Source organism: Mesoplodon bidens (genome assembly GCF_964165515.1).
Source record: "Mesoplodon bidens genome assembly, chromosome: 4".
NCBI lineage: Eukaryota > Metazoa > Chordata > Mammalia > Artiodactyla > Ziphiidae > Mesoplodon > Mesoplodon bidens.
Genome location: NC_138160.1, coordinates 93272772 through 93292813, shown reverse-complemented (window position 1 = coordinate 93292813; position 20042 = coordinate 93272772). Strand labels below are relative to the sequence as shown.

The 20042-nt window shown below is 40.0% G+C and overlaps 1 protein-coding gene across 1 annotated transcript in view; it reads right to left on the bottom strand.

Annotated features, from left to right (window-relative positions):
* Positions 1-585: 585 nt before the first annotated feature.
* Positions 586-20042, bottom strand: part of REEP5 (receptor accessory protein 5) — a 43715-nt gene continuing 24258 nt past the window's right edge. The window contains exons 3-5 of the mRNA XM_081231327.1: positions 18813-18951; positions 8303-8471; positions 586-3514 (exon numbers count right to left, since the gene is read on the bottom strand). Coding sequence (XP_081087453.1) covers positions 3465-3514; positions 8303-8471; positions 18813-18951 — 358 coding nt within the window. The 3' untranslated portion in view covers positions 586-3464. The remainder of the gene's footprint in view (positions 3515-8302; positions 8472-18812; positions 18952-20042) is intronic.

Sequence of the window (20042 nt, the reverse complement as noted above, 5' to 3'; positions counted from 1 at the left end):
TGTTGATGCTAGGAGAATGTTGCTATTTATGGTTGAGCAGGTATTCCTGCTGATGGGGGAGCTTTGGTCAATGCATAATGTGGGTACACAATGCACACTGTGGGGAGAGGGGAGACCAAAGGACAGAGAAGAATTTTTATGTTTAAATTTTTCTTGTGTTGCCATAAATACGAATCTTATTTCACATTCTTAACCCTGGCTGCATATTTGAATCACCTGAAGAGTTTTAAAATACTAGCACCTGGGTGTATAGTAGGTTAATGTTAGAATTTCTGGTAGTGGAGGCAGATACCAGTATTTTTTGAAAGCTGCTTAGATGATTGTAATGCACAGCCCAGGCCTGAAAACCTCTGTATACTAAGTGTAAAGAGAGCATTAATCTAACCCAGTGGCTTTGTGTCCAATTGTGATTCCTGGATCATTAGCATCACCTCGGATCTTGTTGGAAATGCAGATTTTTCAGCCCCACCACAGACTTCCTGAATCAGGAACTTTGGGGATGAGGCCAGCAATCTGTTTTACCAATTCCCGCTCCCGCAACCCCTGCCAAGAAATCCTGATGCACACAAGTTTGAGAACCACTGATTTGACCAAATAACCTCTTTATTTCTCTTAATTCTCTGAGGTGTGTGTTTACAAAGATACTTTATAAGCTAATATTGTAGTAAGCAGCCAGAAAAACTTTTAAATAAGGTCATTCTCAAATATATTTACTTTCTCCTGCTGTATTATATAGAACTGTAATATTTGATGGCTAAGGATGTGAATTTTATCTATTACTCTAAACACCATGATTCTAGACTTACAGACATGTAATAAGCAAATGTAGGAGATGAAGCTGACCAAAGTACGCCCTCCAGAAGTAGGTATTTTTAATAAAATCCAAAGTTCTTTTCTTGGTCTCTTAAAAGTACAGAGTGATTTGGAGGCACATACGTGTTTACTACATCAAAATATATTACATGCAATAATAACACCAACTAGTAGTTGTATGTGACTGTGTGTAATACATTATGCCAGTAGAAAGCAGTACAGCTGACAACTATCACAGTCAACTATCCAGTGATAACTTTGCAAACAAACGGCTCTCCAGAGCTGCAGTTCTGCAACTGGATATTCAATCAACCGCAGATCATGTAGTACTGTAGTATGTATTTATTGAAAAACATCCATATGTAAATGGACGCGTGCAGTTCAAACCTGTGTTATTTCAAAGGTCAAGAGTAGTTTAGGTTTCCTCTACATCTAATGCTAATTACTGGTAGAAACTCTTTTTTTGGTTGGTATGTTTTTAGGGAAAGTCTTTTAAGCCCCATCAAATAAAATGAACTAAAACAGCTCAATGAGATAACGGAATTTTATTTACATCCATTTTCATTTACTATATCACATCTTCAGGATAGGTGGTAACTTATTTAAAGGCTATGCTCATGTTCTTCAGGCTGTAGGTAGAGTAACAGTAATTGTCAACCAGAAGCTCTTAAGTAGGAGAATTGTCGTAGGAATTCTTTGCCTTTACATATCCCCGAAATAGTGTTCATGTATAAACAAATGCTTGTCTTATAGCTAGACACAGGCTCGATTAGTTTTTCAAATACTCTAGCCATGGCAGTATCTTATTTGGGAAAACTAAACTGAGACAGAATTGCTCAACTCATAAGTTCTCCTGTCATTAATATGTACACGTTGACTGCCAAAAACAGTAACTAAAATTTCTTACAGAATGCACTGCAGGATAAAGCTATAGGGATAAAAAAAAAAAAAAAACTGCATTCAGAATTTTCTTAGTATAGTAGTTTTAAAACTGATACTAGCCTGTAAGTAGTTATGAGCAATAGTAACTTGTATGCTCCACCTTGCCTGATACTTTGTATACTAAAAGTTACATATTTTGTATACTAAGTCTGATTATATATTCTGATTAGCTAGAAGTTGCTAATTTTCATTCTTCTGCCACCAAGAAAAGCATAGTTTATTTATGGGGAAAGGGATTTAAATACTCTTAGAGGTACTTTTTTTAATCTTTAACCTAAGGCTTGATTTTCTTCCAATAACAACTAATTCTGTTTGCTTTCTAAAAGTTTTTTATTTTTTAAGGTATGGTTAATAAGATGCCTTATCATCACATTCCCCCCCCAAAATATTACTATAATACTGGGTGTGATATTATCCATATTATTATAATATTAGGGTGATATTATCCCCTATTTTTGATATCTTTGATATTTCGTTAGAAATGATTTCATGAGACGACATTATGATTTTACCTAATTGTTATCTGAAAGGGAACTAATCATCTTTATTTGCTTTAAGAAATATTTTACAGGCCTGGATATTTAATTTTAGTTTTGTTATGCTTTTGTTTTGGTCAGTTTAGTCTAATTCAGAAGCATCCTGGCAGTGTGGTTGGTGCAAAGCTCAGATTCTGTAGTACAGACAAGTTGTCAAGGTCCCTATAAGCTATGTGGCTAATCAAGCTAGTGACATTAATTTTAACTTTGTGTTCTGTACTTAAACTATGAGGTTGTGTGCAGTTTATCAAAATAAAGCGTAAAGATGAAGGTGTGTAAATGGACTACAAATGATTCTGATTTGTAAACTAGGGAAGCGTCTGGTGTTTGACCTTAAAGGCCAGGGAAAGAAGGTGAAGGCCGTTTGTCTTAACCACTGCCAACTGGATTATGGGTTATATCATACTTCCTTTCTTCTCCGAGAATTGCTCTTAGAGCCTGGTGTCATCATTAGTATGTAGTAGTTCTACAGAACTGGGAGCTGTGATGTGTGTATGTACATTTCCCCATTTATCACTCAACTGACTGCTTTACAAAGATGTTTTTGTATTCAGCTGCTACAATGTTAGGAAAACCACCAGGCCAACCTCCAGTTCAGCCTCATTTATCACTTAACTGTTCACTTGAAACATTACTCATGTGTATTAATTTTCCGAAGTATTACTCAGATCACACCAAAACAGTGGAACCTTCAGCCTTTGGCAGGAGCTCCCCATGAACATTACACACAGTAACATTTCCCTATGCGTGTGTATGCACAAATACATTAAAAACATTTAATACAAAATTGTACATTACATGAAGTAGACCATTATAGAGTATCCTAAAAGTACAGAGAAAATGCATGCAGAGAGAGCCCACTGAAGTACAAAGCCTGTAGGATATATAATTTTAAGTTTATATTTCCTGCAGGATGGTGACATATGTCTTTTCCTACCCAGAGGCAAAATGTACTTTCCAAAAACTTGGACACTGTCCATTGCATTAAATTTAAATGTTCCCTATGTATATAGACAGTAAAAGTAAACAAAAAAACTTACACATTCCTTTTTTAATATATCAAAAATGTTTCCAAGGCAACATTATTAAAATGATTATACCACAGTTCCTAATATAACATCAAGCTCTAAAAGGAGGGTAGAGAGGGCAGAAAGGTTTCATCCAGTCAGTGATTTAGGTGCTCTTCTTTTCCTCGCCCAGTAAATTCACAGCAGCTTTCTTGGCTATTAGGAGGAAAGAAAATTGCATCAGAGCTATTTGCAATGCGGTTCTGTGCCTAATGTAGCTACTAGATTAACAACTTGGATGACTCATGCTCAGATGAGAACATACCGAGGTTTGCGGGCAGGGCTAGGAGAGTTTCCTGGAAATGGACAAGAGACCTCTTCAAGGGCAAATCCTGAGTACTTAAGCAGAGTTACTGAAGATCGTCTGGCCTAGCCCCCTTGTAGTGACTGTCACCTAAGCCGTTGCCCTCTGTCCTCCTTTAAGTATCACAAGAAGTAGAGATTCCTTGAGCGTATAGTGTCCCCTGTACATTCAAGAAATTCTCCTTTGTGTCTGAGCGCTCACCTGTACAATTTCACTGTGTCTCAATCTGATGACAACAGGGTCGGCTGTCTATGCCTTGGTGACAGAAATCAGAGAAAATCATCATTCCCTGAATCAAGAAATGACGGAATACTTATATGCATGTTTATGTTCTATCGTTGTGCCACCATTTCCTTGTATGATGGGAAGAGTTTGCTGTAAGTCTTCAAGTTCGTGGCACGAAGCTACATTCATCAGGAAAATATTCTTACATCTGTGGGAGATTAAGCTCCACCTACCCTGCCTAATTACCAAGTTGCTTGAAATGTGCTGTAAGAAGGAGTGCGATATGTGTGATGGGGCAGGGGCGGGAGTTCTGGAAGCCTCCAGGCCTCCTGAGATTCCACAAACTGCAGCTGTTCTTGATGGAGCCCCAAGGGGAATGCCAGCCAAGGAGGCCCCTCCTTGTTCACCAGCTGCCTGACAGCTGCTCTCCCTTCACTCAATTAAAATTGCTGAACAAAGTTTACACAGAAACTGCAGCTTCTCTCTTAACTAGCCTTTTGCAAAAATGTCCTTTTTGGAGAATCCAGAAACTCAGAGAAAAGTCTAAAATGTGTCAGTACCTAAATTCCTCTTAACTTATTTTCATTCTCACACCTCTGTTTAGGAATGTATCAAAGTAAAATCGGATTTCAGAGTACTGAGGTCTGAGAGAATCAAAGACTAAGAAATGTGGGCAAACTAGACAGAAATGACATCACCAGAGGTTGCTGGTTAGGCTAAGAGCAAGGAGGAACAGTTAAGAAATCTCTTAAAAAGGAACTGGCGATCCCAAAGCAGGAGGATGTGAAGAAACTGTAAAAAACGTTCTGAAGGAGACTGGAGCCATGTGCCCAGGAGCGGGCATCGGGAGAGAATGGACGGTGAGCGGGGGAGGGGAGAGCACACCACTGCGGGGACACACAGCTACCGGGGGACCGTTTGGGGGATCTTCCTTCCCCAGGGGCCAGGTCACCTCTTGTCCCCCACTTTCTCATTATTGTAGAACTCTTTTTTTTTTTTAATTCTCTAATTCTATGTTTAAAACTCTTACTGTGCCCTCTGGAATTTAAGTCCCATCATTAGCGAGATCTCCTCTATCATCCATTTCTCTGAATGTTTCCTTTACCTTGTTGCTTTTACAGGAACCTGGCTATCCCCTAAGGACACTGCTTTCTCAAGTGTCGGCTGTTTTTTCCTTCCATGACCCTGGTACTACTGGGTCTGGAGGTCCAGAAAGTGTCCTTTGTTCTTCAGGGCCATGTTCAGAATCTCGTGTCATCAGGTTATCTTTCCCACTAGCCCTTCTTTTTCCAGGTCCGCTGACCCTTGGGCTGTGCTGCCTCATTTCTTTAAGATTTTAACTCCAAGCTTAATATCACTCTCTAGCACTACTCTTACTTTAATTATCAGTGATTACGATATTCTTCCAGTATCCTGGCCTCTTGGTTCCTCCCCTCCAATAACCTTGACATTCCACCCTACCTGCTCCAGCCTACCTCACGTCCTCACTGTCACAACTGGTAATGGCTGCCCCTCTCCAGTCTCAGCGCCGAGCGTCCCACTCCACCATCACCTCCTATCTTTGCAGCCCGCTCCCTCTATTTTCCTGACTCTGAGTTCTTCTTCCCCCACCACCTGGTTGTATAATCCATCGATTCTATCGCCCCTTTCACTGTTCCTCACTTCGCTTTTGTCCTCACTTCCCTCCTCCGCCATCAAACATGAACCACTCATTAGATCCCCCTTCAGAGCTCCTACTTAACCAAGTCAACCCAGACGCAGCTCTCCATCTATCCCACAGCTGTACCCACACAGCTGGAAATGTGGCTGGAAAAGAAGACACAAGCAGACTACGCGGCCTCACTATAAGTCCAGGAACACAAACCTCCAGTGAGCCTCTAATGCCCCCTGGCGATCACACAACACTGTCCCAGTCCATCCACTCTCCCCTGTCTTACAGCGGCCAGCACATTACAGTCACACGCACGGGTCACTGTGTCACCTCTGGCTGCGTGTTGCGTGAAGCTACAATGGCAGGGTTGAGTAGATGCCACAGAGACCTGACGGCCGGCAAAAGCTGAAGTATTTATTATTTGACCCATTACGGAAAAAGCTTGCTGACCCTCGTCCTAAGTAACTATTTCATACCATCTCCCCTTTCTAGCACCTCCTTCCCCACCCTCTCTCAGTTGACCTTCTTTCTTCTTAGTTTACTGAGGAATTTGAAGTGATGAGAAAATCACTTCTGTAAGCTCTCACCATCACATACGCTCAGCTACCAGCATCTTCACCCATCAACACTGATTCCCCCCCTATGATTCTAAATTGTTCTCGCTCCTACGACCGATCCCTCTATTTGTACTCTAGGCCCTGTCTCCCCTGGTCTATTCCAGGACAGAACTCCAGCAATTCACCTTCTCACTCCTATCATTTTTTTGCTCTCTACTGGATCATTCCTATTAATTTTCAAACCTACTTTGTTTCTTCTACCTTAAGAAAAAGAAAAAAACATCCTCAGGACCCTAGTACCTTCCTCCAGTTACAGCCCCATTCTTCTACTCCTCTCTGCGGGGAACTTCTCAAAAGACTAACCTATGTTCTCTCATGCCCTTCCTCCCATAAAATCCATTCTGATCAGGATTTTGCTCTCGCCACCCCACAAACTCTGTTTTGTCAAGACCACTAGTGCCTTCCTCACTGCTAAATCCAAGAGTCAGTTTTCAGCCCTTATCCTCCTTGACCCGTCTGCACCATGTGACCACGGACCCCTCCCTCCTCTTTGAAACAGTGTCTTCACTTGGCCCCAAGGATACCACAGTCTCGAGTTTTCTTGCTTGCTCAACTGGCCAGTCCTTATCAGTCTGCTTTTTTGGTTGCTTCTCATTTCTTCAATCTCTAAGTATTGGTGGCCACAGGGCCCAGGCCTCAGACTTCCTCTCTTCTAACTACACTCACTCCCTTGTGATCTCATCCAGTCTCATGCTTATTATATTGTCCATATGTGGGCACCCCCCCCCAAATTTCCCCCCACCAGCCCTGCCCTGTCTCCTGAACTCTCAACATCCATATCCACCTGGCTGTGCTGAGACTTCTCCACGTACCCAGTAGACACAAAGTTATGTCCAGAACTTAATTCCTTATTTTCCCCTCTACACCTGTTAACACCCAGTCTTCCCCAGCTCAGTGGCAGTTCTATCCTTCCATATGTTCAAGCTAAAAAAGCTTGGCCTTGACTCCTCTCTCATACTCCATGCCTGATCCATAAGCAAATCCTACTGGTTCTAACTCCAAAACATATCAAGGATCTGACTTCTTACCTCCTACTGCTACCACTACAAACAAGTCAAGCCACCACCACCATCTCCAGCCAGATCACCGCAATAACCTTGTAACTGGTCTCCTGATTTCCTTCTTGTCCCCCTTCAGTCTATTCTTAATACAGTGGCCAACATAAGCCTGTTCCAACAGAGGACGAATCATGTTGCTCCTTTGCTCACAGTTCTCCAGTGGCACCCCATCTCACGCCCATCTCACGCAGAATACAAGCCAAAACCCTTACAACAGCCTGGAGGGCATCATATGATCTGTCCTCTTCCAGCTCCACTCCCCAGCCTCTCTGACCTTGTGTCCTTCAACTCTCCCTCTAGATCACCCCCTACCAATCATACTCTGCCCGCTCCCGGCTTTTGCACATGCCGTTTCTTCTATCTGGAGCTTTCTTCCCCATGGTTCCTACCCTTAACACTTTCAACTTTGACTCAGTAGAGCCTTCTTTGTGAGGAGTTGCTACATCACTCTATTTAAAATTGTAACCTTCCCTTCAGCCCCTGGCACCCCTATCTTTCTATCTGCTTAATTTTTCTCTGTATCATCTGCTAAGTATGCCATATAACTTGCTTTTCAATGGTATTGTCTCTCTCTCTCTCTCAACAAGATTGTAACCTTCATGAGTTCACTGTGGTCCATTGGTCTGTCTGGTTCCCTGGATCATGCCCAGTGCTATGAACATGCTTGGCACATATTAAGCACCTCAACAAATAAGTATGTGAATGAAAGGATCAGGAGAGCTGAGACAGAGGGCATTCTCTTGGGCCTCTAACAAAAGCAGTGTGAACAGCATATTAAGCAGTTCAACCTGAAATGAATTAAAGAGATTGCACTTGTGTATAAATACAGATGACTCTCTGAAATCTCTACCAACCAAAGGAAAGTCATTTTTCCTAATGTGCTGACCGAATGATGTGTTTTATGTGACATGGCAGAAGAATGTCGGGAGAAGTAAAGGCAACAGGCAAAGTCTTGGGAAAGAAATCCCGGACTAGCCCTGGCACATGGCTGAGGAAAGGTTATAGGACACGAAGTGAGGAAGCTTGTTATGTGGGCTCAGTATATCCCATGTCCTCTCACACGCTGAATCAGCTGTCCCCGAGCCATACCTTCTTTAGAGATGGCATCTGCAGTCTCTTTGGCTTTGTCCTTCAAGTCATTCACCATGTTGTCTACCTGCGACTCGTGCTTCAGGAAGAAAGGACGGATGATGCGTGCGTAGAGCAGGTCTGCTCCGTTGGCCGGGCTGGGAGCCATGCACCACAACAGGAAGCCACACTGCACAGAGGAGAGGCAGCATGGTGACAGAGGGCAGCAGCATCTGACAACACACGCTGCCACCACTACTCTGGGGATGGCACTGCCTCTGCTATTTGCCCCAACAGCATTTCCAGTGTTTCCTGCAGGATACAGGTGCACTTTTCTTAGATGTAAAAAACATGACAAATAATGACCTAGTAAGGAAAAGTTGAGACTGAAAAAAAAAAGGCAAAACACACCAAGTCCAGCAGCTTAACTTCCTTCCTAACTTGGACCAATTTTTAGTTGACAGTTACAAGAGACTTTTTATTAATTATAACTCTTAATCAATTAAAAAAATAGTATATCTGCATGTGTAAACCCTGTCCACATAGGTATCTATGAGGCTTGTTCTCAACAGGCTTACCTCAGTAAGTTTGTCACCTTTATTCATCCTGTTATAGAAAAAAATACCCTGGCCATTCTTGAATTCTTCCCTTAGTGGGATCTCAGTTTTGGGTCGATCTTAGCCTTCAAGAAATCTTTACAGTCAGCTGTTCATCATCTTTCACCTTGAATGTAGATATTATTCCTAACTCTTTCTTTATGGCTCTACTTTGCTATTGAGATGAAAAATTGACAAGAGTTCTACCCTAAAAACTTACACAACAAGAACTGTCACACTATGTTTACTTTGAAAAACCTTTACTGTTTATTCAAATGATAAATAACTCAGCACTTTAAGTTGTCCAAGCAATTTATTCCTCTATAATATAATGAATGAGCAAAAAAGGGAACATTCAGAATGATATGCTCATTTCCCTAGAATGTTTGATAAACAGCAGACTGTGTTCTTTCAGCTTAAAAGCTTCTAACTATATTGTATTCCACACAGCATAGGTGACTCTATAAAAAACAGGAGTCATTTCTTGAGATTCCAAATCTGTAGTTTTTACTTCTCCTCCTTAAAGTAAAAACCTTTCAACTTCTTATGCCATATATATTTAATTCTGTAGTCCTTTTATTCCAAACCAAAGAATGTATTCAAATAATCAAGAAGCTACGTTCCTTTCTAAGATGGTCTTTTAAGTTTGCTCTAGAGATGCAAACCCGCTAAGGGGCTACTACTGACAGAGAGCTTGAGTTAAAATGCACACATTTGTGCCCAAAGCTCACCCCAGCAGTACCACGTTGGCTCTGAGAAATTTCCATTACACTTTGAACTTCTATGACACTCAAAATACAAAACAAAATGCAGGTTCTAAACAGATTAGGGTCGGGGGGCGAGCTTTCAAAAGACAGGGGTTACCAGACTGGATTCTAAAAAAACAAACTATGGCTATATGCTTCTGATAAGAAACACACCAGAGATAAAACCAATTAGGAACACTGAAAATAAGGAGATGAAAAAAGATGTATCTGACAAATACCAACTCTCAAATTAGCTCACATATTATAGTAATATTAGTAGTACATAAATATAAGGCAAAATAAGTAAACAGTGATAAAGAAGGAAAACAGTTTGTCAAGGAGAACAATTTACCTGAACCTATATATCTTTGAAATATGTAAATATATATAGCTTTGTGTTTTTTGTATTTACAATTATATAAATTTTAATTTTTATAATTATGTAGTTTATAATTATATATCACTTCCAAATATAGCTTTGAAATGTATAAACTTGAAAGTCAGAATTATATAGATAAATGGACAAAATCCACAGTCGATTTGTAACATTTCCATCAGAAATTGATATATCAAAAAACTAGAAATCAGTAAGAATACAAAGCAAAATACACAAAATTTAAAATCTTGATCTAAAGACATACACAGATCTCTCCACCCAACAAACTGGGGACTAAGAGAATTGTATACTACAGTATATAGAGGTAAGAGAACTGGGCTCAGAAAAACTGGTTCCAGTCTTCTTACTAGCTGGGAAAACCTTGTGCAAGTTACTTAATTGCTTAAGTCTGTTTTGACTCTATAAAAAATATATATATTAATAGAAAATTTTAAAAATCTACCTCATACAGATTTTGTAAGAAAATAAGAAACACTTCGAACATCTAGCATAGTAAGGCTCTGTCCCTATCCCAAGAATACTGTGTCTTCTACCAACATCCATGAAACAGTAACAAGCTCCCTCATTAGAGCTTTAAGCCAGGTAAAATCAAATCCCAGGACCAACATACACCCTTTTTAAACAATTGTTTTGTTCTTACCTCTCCTTTTACTACCTGAAATGAAATTCAAAGTCATGACATACTTACATACACAATTACAAAAAAAAAAAAAAGTTTTCTAACTGGAATATAAAGAAAAAACAAAGTGAAAGTAATTTATAAAAAAAACAATGTATTTTAAAATGTAAATATTCAAGCCAAACTATATTAGAAAACAACATAAAATAATAAGTAGAATCAATGACTATTAACAGCTACAGACAAAATTTTCTCCATGTATTCCCAAAAGGTTGCCTGCTTTCCATATCAGAGAATTCAGCCATGCAATTCATTGCCATAATCTCCAAGTTATGATTTTAAGCCAGCCCTCTCTTCACCTCTCCCACCTCTTACGTGCGACAGACTCCAAAACTCATTTCCTGAAAATGGGATGTTCAGAGTTAGGAAAGCAAAGGATGGGAGAGCATGGCAGTAGGAAGGGGAAGGGCAAAGATTCAGACTGGCCATCTCGTAGTCTCACTACAGCTGTATGTGCAACCACCCAAACTCCAGTGAGCCCACACAGACACACAGTGACAAGTGAGACCTTCTGTTACAGGTCCAAGCTCTTAAATGAAGCCAATTCCTTGAAATATGCTCAGTCTTTAGTGTGTGTGTGTAGCTCCACGTTTACTTTCAGTTTTCCCAGTGACTCTGCTCCAGCACACGCTGGGCTTGGCCAGCCATCCTTGTGAAGATGTGCCAGAGAAACCTGGTTTTCTGAACTACACATTTGCATTAACCCAAAGTATGGAACTAAGTGTGACTAAGTGTGACTGCAGTTTTCACTGGCTTTAGCTTTGATGTCCTCTGTTATTAACAGGCAGACCCTAGAGACCATCTCTCTAGTTGACATTTCCCTGTGGTTTTTAGTATCCAAACATTCATGTTTTCCATCATTTGTTGTTTTGGGTTTTTTTTTCCGGCCACACACACAGCATGCGGGATCTTAGTTCCCCAACCAGGGATGGAACCCACGCCCCTGCAGTGGAAGCGCGGAGTCTTAACTGCTGGACCACCAGGGAAATCCCTCCATCGGTTGCTTATATAGGTAGCGCTAATACATACACACACACCTAGAACTTAATAAAACAATTTAGACAAAATGATATACAGGAAAAGGAAAAGTTACATTCTTGACAGAACATCAGAATTCTGTGTGGACATTTTGAAGAGAATGCAGTGTCCAAGGGGATGTGCCATGTACTACTTACTGCAAACAAAGCAATAGTTTCCGACCAACTATATTAACTATTTGGAGAGCAGGAACTATTTGGATTTAGTTTTTAGCATCTAACATCCAATATATTTGTTATTTATACAGGGGCATCTTGCTGTATTAATATTTAGGAAATTGGCATGGAGTTTTAAATTGACATGTAATACATTTTAATTTTTACTATTTAAAATTGCAAGAAATAGTCTCCTGGCTGGTATTCCTACGTAGAATATATAATTGTCAGGAATGGATTATTGATGTAGACACACATGCCCATAGGCCTCAAGGTGAAGTAGAAATGACTCACTGGGTTAAGAATCAGGAGAGTTGGTATCTATTCTATGAGTTTAGGTAAATCAAACAACCTCTCTAAGAGTCGATTTTCTCTTCTGCAGGATTTTTAGGAAAGTCACAAATTAAAAAACGTACAAGATAGTAGTAGTATTACCAAGTCCTACAGTTCTTACTGTTGTTGAAAAATCTCTGAAATATTACCTGCCTATGCAGATAACAGCCCTTCAGCAACCCAGAAAAGCTGATTCATTCACCTTTTCTGGATGAATTAAGCATGGCTACCAGACAGGACCAGAGCCAAGAGTCTACATTTTTGTACTTCTGCAATGTGATTAACTTTATAGGCTATTCTCCAGGCTGTTTAGTTAGTTCTTTCTGGTACCTTCTAGCTATCGTCTTGAGACAATAAAATAATTACTGCTCTTTACCTACATCGTGAGCATTTTCCAGTTCTCATATGAAGTAACTTCCTTGTATTAAAAATAAAGTTAATTACTATTCAACTCTCAAGGTGATATTCAGCCACCAGCTTTTACAACTCCCTTTTCTTAATCTATGTAACTACTCTACAGCCTTGGAATACCCTGAGCTACACAGATCTGGCCATCCTTTTAATCAAGCTGCCCTCATAGTGCCAGCTGACGAAACTTCCAACAGCAAACACAAGCCCACTCAGACAAAGAGCTCAGACAAAGAGTCCGGGCATGCCATTTCAACTCAACTCTCGGCACTATTAGCAATGACACACTAAATCCTTAAATTACAAATTACAACAGGCCAGATAATTCCGTCTATGATTCTAATGCTGTCACTATTCAATTTTCCCCTAGAAGAGGTATTTCCAAGGTAGGGATATATTTAATATGCACGGTTTGGAACTAGCCTGGTGAGAACTGAGAGTTAATGTCAGAAAAAATGTATTTCAACATTGACTTCCTGGTATGCTGCAATCACTTGACCAGAAAGAGAAGCCTTGGGAAGCTTTTGCAACATAGCCACGAGAGTAGTAATGGGCTGAAGTAATGAGGTGGATGGACCTAGAGTCTGTCATACAGAGTGAAGTAAGTCAGAAAGAGAAAAACAAATACCGTATGCTAACACATATATATGGAATCTAAGGGAAAAAAATGTCATGAAGAACCTAGGGGTAAGACAGGAATAAAGACACAGACCTACTAGAGAATGGACTTGAGGATATGGGGAGGGGGAAGGGTAAGCTGTGACAAAGCGAGAGAGAGTCATGGACATATATACACTACCAAACGTAAGGTAGATAGATAGTGGGAAGCAGCCGCATAGCACAGGGAGATCAGCTCTGTGCTTTGTGACCGCGTGGAGGGGTGGGTTGGGGAGGGTGGGAGGGAGGGAGACGTGGGAGGGAGGAGATATGGGGGCGTGTGTATATGTATAACTGATTCACTTTGTTGTGGAGCAGAAGCTAACACACCATTGTAAAGCAATTATACTCCAATAAAGATATAAATAAATAAATAAATAAAAACAAAAAAACAGACTGCTCAGCATGCACAAATGAAAGGTAAAAATGAACATGTGAAGGGGAAGATTTTTCTATCTTTTTTGCCTCCTACAAAGTTAAGAAGAGAAATATTATGCTCTCTGTCAATTGTAACATTAGTTAAAATAGCAAGATAAATGTCCTAAATGTCTATTAACTGGGGAATGAATACATTATTACCTATAATGGATTAGACATTTATGTCAAAGAATATTGAATGAGAAAATACTCATAATATTGTGTTAATTGAAAAAAAGTGAGTTATAGAATCATATATCATATATATCAGCAGTCCCCAACCTTTTTGGCACCAGGGACCGGTTTCGTGGAAGACAACAATTTTTCCGTGGGGGGCGGGGGGGTATGGTTCAGGTGATAACGCAAGCGATGGGGAGCAGCAGATGAAGCGTTGCTTGCTCGCCCGCTGCTCACCTCCTGCTCTGTGGCCTGGTTCCCAACAGGCCACGGACTGGTGCTGGTCCGTGGCCTGGGGGTTGGGGACCCCTGATATATATGGTTTCAACCATACATAGATGGTTAAGACAATAACAATTGTCTTACATCAAGCAATTTATCTGCACATTAAAAAAAAAAAAAGGAAGACTACCCTAAGATGATACCAGTGGTAGTCTTCCAAATACTATTTTCTTCCCTATCTAAAACATGCCCCAACACACATGCACACACACACAACACAAATGCAAACAGTATGACAGCAGGGATGTTGTTTTATTCACCAAAATCCCCTGACCTAGAACAGATTCTGGCACATAGAGGTTCTAAATAAATATCTGCTGAATAAAGAAATACACTACTTTCACAATCAGACAAAAAATTTATTTTTAAATAAATACATTTATTTTTAAACCTTCCTGTTCAAAGATGGACCTCAGAGCAAAGCTCTGAACAGGCAGGATCCACTTTTTCTAGCTCAATACATTGAACAGTATCTTCTCGACTAACCCTTGATGCCTAATCATTGGTTCCTCTTATATTCCTGCAATCTTATAGGCTGCTTTAGAAAAATGGGGGGAAAAGGCCAACAATACTAATTCTGCAAAAGATAAAATAGTAAACATGGACTTAGTTGCAGGTCTCCTTTTCAGCCTCCCACACAATCACCTTGTGATTGTAGCAATGGCACAGGTAAGATCTATGCTAGTCCTTAAAGTGGGATATTCTCCTACACACTCTGCAATTCAGAGACCTTTTCTCAGTCAGTTCACTGAAGCCACTCAGAATATGCCACTAATGCAGGAAGAAAGCATTTTTATTGACAGCATAATCAATTTTTAATCATCTCAAGTATATTATCTATTTGGAACATATGCGGTAAATTCACTCTCTCATTCTGGACGCCGTGACATCAAACAGCTGGACACTCACTACTAGTGGATGTGCATTTGTTTTACTGTTAGGGAGGAAAATTCGTTGCAAAGCAATTTTTGTAATGTACTTCAAAATCAAATATAAATGACTTGGTGATTATCTTTTATTTTGGATACTTTCTACCTCAAGGGGCCTCCATTAGCAGAGGCGATCAGGAGCAGGCTGAAGTTGGGCTTGTGTTTCGGAAGTCTGAGGTCAGATACTGGTGTGAGTGGTTCTGCTGATGGCATACTGTTCAGGGCGAGCAGTGGGGCCCAAGGCAAAAGCCCAGTTTCCTTCTGTTAGAGACCACAATGTGATGTCACTGCCATCAGATGGATCTTATTAAGGGGTTCAAAAAATACTTTAAGTTTAAAATATGGACATTCAAATTAAAGATTATAAAATTATTTTTATAAATGCTAAATATCTTTGGATAACAAAAACACATGAAAAATCCAGCAATCTCTGGAATCTTAAATCTTCCCAGAGACCAACTTTTTTCCCATTTGTTTTGAAGGAAAAATTTTCAGCTTTGTTACAGGCGTTCTGTGGTAACAGCATTCAAAATTAAGAGAATATCCATGTTTTCATTTAAACTTTTAAACTATTTAGCTTTTTTTTTTTACCATAAGTGGTTTCATACTGTAATATTCTATAATTTTTTATAATTAATGAATTATGCAAAACTTCTGTATCTCTACAAATGGATCATTTCATTTAACTGTATGGATGCACTATTAATTCATTTAACCAGTTACCAGTTGGTGGACCCTGCAGGGTTTTTTTTTTAAATTATTTTTATTTATAAACAAAAATGCTGCAGTAAATGTCCTTTATGCAGCTCTCTTATTTGTGAATATTTCCTTAGGATGGAATACTTAGAATTGCTAGAGTATCATTTTTCATTTTGACAAGAAACTGTCAAATCCTCCTTTAAAAAGGCTATTCCAATTTATAGCATTACCACCACACATCCATTTCCCAATATATTCACCAATACCAGATATTCTCAACCTTTTAAATACCTGCCAATGTAATGAGCAAAATATGGTATTTCACTATTTTAACTCACATTTCCCAGATCACTGACTACTCATATTTTTTTCTCTTCTGTGAAATGTCTATTTATAACCTTTGTTCATTTTTCTCCTTTTCTTCTTACTTGTAAATGTTTTTATATATTCTGGATATTAATTCCTTATCTGGTGTAAGTATTGTAAAGACATCCTCCTAGTCTGTCATGGTTTTATCTTTGCTTATACTGCCCACTGTCATATAGAAATTTCTGTCTAGTTTCCATACCTCCAAGTTAAAAAACATTCTCCTAGACTTTTTCTAAAACAGAGGTTTTGGCATAGAAGTCCTGCCTTGTGAGGCACTGAAGAGAACAGCTAGGGCTAAGTAGCCAGGGCAGTTCCTCCTCAAGCCCTCCTGCTCCAGCCCCTAGAGCTGTGAATTCCAACTTAGGAGCACCTGCTTCTAGTGCTGCTGGGGGAGCAAAGGGTGACACCTGCACCTGAGGGGCTGTTTAGTGGGGGAAGGGAATCAACTGTGGCTCTTCTGCTGCCTGGGGGTCCCCACCCTAGGACTCACACACCCCTACCCTGAGCTTATGGACTAGCATGGATCAGGGTGTGGCCTCCTCCATTCTAACACCCGATGGAATAGCTGATACTCCTGGAGGAGAAGGAACTTACAGGCCAAAATAACAAGGTATTTGAAAAGTACAACCAGTTCAAAACAGAGACAACACAATCAACTACAGATTCTATCAGCAGCAGAAATTTTAGAAGTGAACAACCAAGAATTTAAAAACAGCTATACTAAAAGAAATACAGCGACATGAAAGGAGAACAAGAAAACATAGGGAAGAGCCAAGCAAAACTACTAGGTATAAAAAATATAACAGCTGAAATAACACAATGTATGGCATAAACAGCAGAATGGAACAAAACTGAAAATTGGAAGATCGGATTGAGAAAATCTCCCAGAAAGAAGGAAAATACACATAAATACGTTTGAAAAATAGGTAAGGCCAGAGGAAAAGAAAAAATATATCCATAATTACCAAGAATTAAAAATCAAGGTAATATCAACGTGGTGGCGGCTGCAGAGAAGGAGACCAAAGGATGACAGAGCTTCCGCTATCTAATTTCCTGTAACTACATTTCTTCAGATAGAAAATTTTAAAAGCAAGTAAATAGAAATGTAGACATTAGGACAAATTAAAATAACAAGGACACTCAAAATAGGCCTAAATATAGAAATAAGGAAACAATTATTGATTCTGGGGAAACTAAAAAACTGCAGGTAACACTGCATGCACATTATATATATACTATATGGCCCAACTAAACAGTGCTTAACAAGTCATAATAATAAAAGCGGTGAAGCCTTATCTAACCAAAATTATCCCTGGGGAAGATGAGGACATCTTTTATTACTATCAAGCCTGCATGTGTGGCAGGGAGGAAGGAGGAAACAAAGCCAAATCCTTATCTTCTGGTGGAAATCAAGGGCTAATGTGTAGGGACTTCCCTGGTGGTCCAGTGGTTAAAACTCCGTGCTCCCAATGCAGGGGGCCCAGGTTCTATCCCTTGTCAGGGAACTAGATCCTGCAGATATGTGGCAACTAAGACCTGGCGCAGCCAAATAAATAAATAAAAGAGCTAACGTGTAAAACATGAAAATTAAGAGGTAACTAAACAAGGATATTATTTAGAAACAGAGGTAAATGACAAAATAATGTGTCATAAATGAAGGGACAGCGGTTGCTTTTAAGGAAGGGCAATATAAGGGGCAGGAGTGCAGATCTTCAAAACTCTTCCAGAGCTAATTTGAGTCTTTAAACTATGTCATGTGTAACTCTTACTAAAGCAAATACTTAAGAGTATGAGGGAAAAGAAGAGGACCCAGAATTCATAAGAGCTGGACTCACCACCCTCGGCAGCTTGGGAAGTCTGGGTCGGTGAACCTGAGGAACTATTTACATCCTATGCAACTAACCAGAAGCAAGCCTCTTCCATGGAAGACACCTGAGGAATCAACTGAAGACAGTCTGTCCCATTTAGACAAAAAGAACCAACCACTCTATCTATCAAAAGATGCAAACTTTTCATCGTCATGTGCCTTGGAGGCCAAGGCTGGAGTTGATACAGGTGCCATTAGGGACGAGTTCAACATCCTACTCCCTTTCCTCACACAGATGTAGCCGAGGAGAGTTCTCTGGCAAACACAAGGCTTGGCAGGGCTGATCCCAGACTACTGCACCTGCCAGAGTTATTAAAATGACTTCCTCAGAGAGCCCGTTTCACATCTGCTTTCTCCAAACCTATTAAGAAATAAGTATTTTTTTCCAGAAATAATGACTCCAGCACACCACTGTGAATAATTGATGACTTGGTAAAATTTGCAATGTTGACGCATCAAACACAGACAACAGAGCATGAAGATAGGATCTTGGCAAAGAGCAATGCTTGTGCTAGTTCACAGTATTTCCATCTTTTATTATTATCAAACACATTGTAAAGACAATTGCTTTGGCTGTTTCCAAGATAATATACAAAATAAGTTAGACATGTTGAATCCTGTCTTCCTGTTTATTACGCTGAGGCAGAGCCACAGGTGTCCAACATTCAAGCATCTGTTCCTATTCCTCGTATACAGGTCCTGAGATGGAGTTTATTTCAGGGGTAGGGAGCAAAGCAAAAACACAGATGGAAGAAAACGGCAGCTCAGGAAAGCCAACGTACCTTTAGCATGTAGTAGAAGGGGAACCATGACAGGAAGAGGTCAGAGAAGAATTCGGCAATGCTGAACACACCATACACTACCCAGTAGGTCAGCCACTGGGTATCATCTTCTTTGTTTGGACTCTCTATCGCTTTAATTCTGAAAGGCAATACAAAAGCAAGTGTATCATGTAGTAAGATCTCAATGAGACATTTTCAAACATTACGCTTTCACAGCTGCCCTCCAACACCAACTGAGAAACTCAGGCAAATGTATGCATCGTGTCACTAGATGCAAAAGTCCAACATGAAAACAGGCAGCAATGTAGAGATGTCAGGACAAGCCATTATAACTACCTGTTACCAGTTCTCTGGTTACCAGAGAAACCAGCACCAGTTGTCCCCTGGATCTCTACTCTGCTTGAGACTCCACCAAGGCTCCAGGAAATACCACCAATGACTGGGAACTAGAGTAATCCCCACTCTCAAGTGGGGTCCTGCCACTAGGGATATATCAATAATTCACTCATGTAACTCAGTTCTCATGCACTTTTAATAACTGAAGTACATCATGGTGAGGAGGCATTCCATAAAAGACCTTCTGGAACATAGTTCAGGCACTGTCCAAAGTTCACAACACACTTCATTACAAAGAGGTGAAAACAAACATCATGGTGTCCATCTGGTTTCGACTGACATTATATGATCCTCAGGCTGTGACCTTTCCTCCTCTTATCGGTTAATAATATGACTTTCTCAGTATCAACTACTGCTTAAACAAAATTCACTCTGTAAATGAATAGAACTGAATTTAAAATAACCTTCTTTTACTTCTGAATCACAGGAATTTCTTCCAGTCCTGGGAATCCCTTCATTCTAAACCTCAATTCCATAATCTTTTATCCTATCCTGATACATGCCTGGATACTTATTGTAACTGAGCTGGACTACAACAGTAAACTAGAAGAAACCTTAATCTTGTTTAGCCTATGCGGTGGGTTAACTATTAAAAATACATTGGCTACTTGGTAACAGGGTTCACCAGAGACAGGCTGATGAATCATGCTGAGTCATCCCCTAAGAAAGCCTCTGAATTAATTGGAAGTAGCCGTGGGCGTAGATGTGTGTGCCTGCATGAGTGTTTTAAGAAGATGACGGAGCAGGTAAAAGTTATAGCTGAATGAGATGACTGCTAATGAGGAAAAGGAGAGGAGGGAGTGATTAAATGAATGCTGCTTTGAACATCAAGAA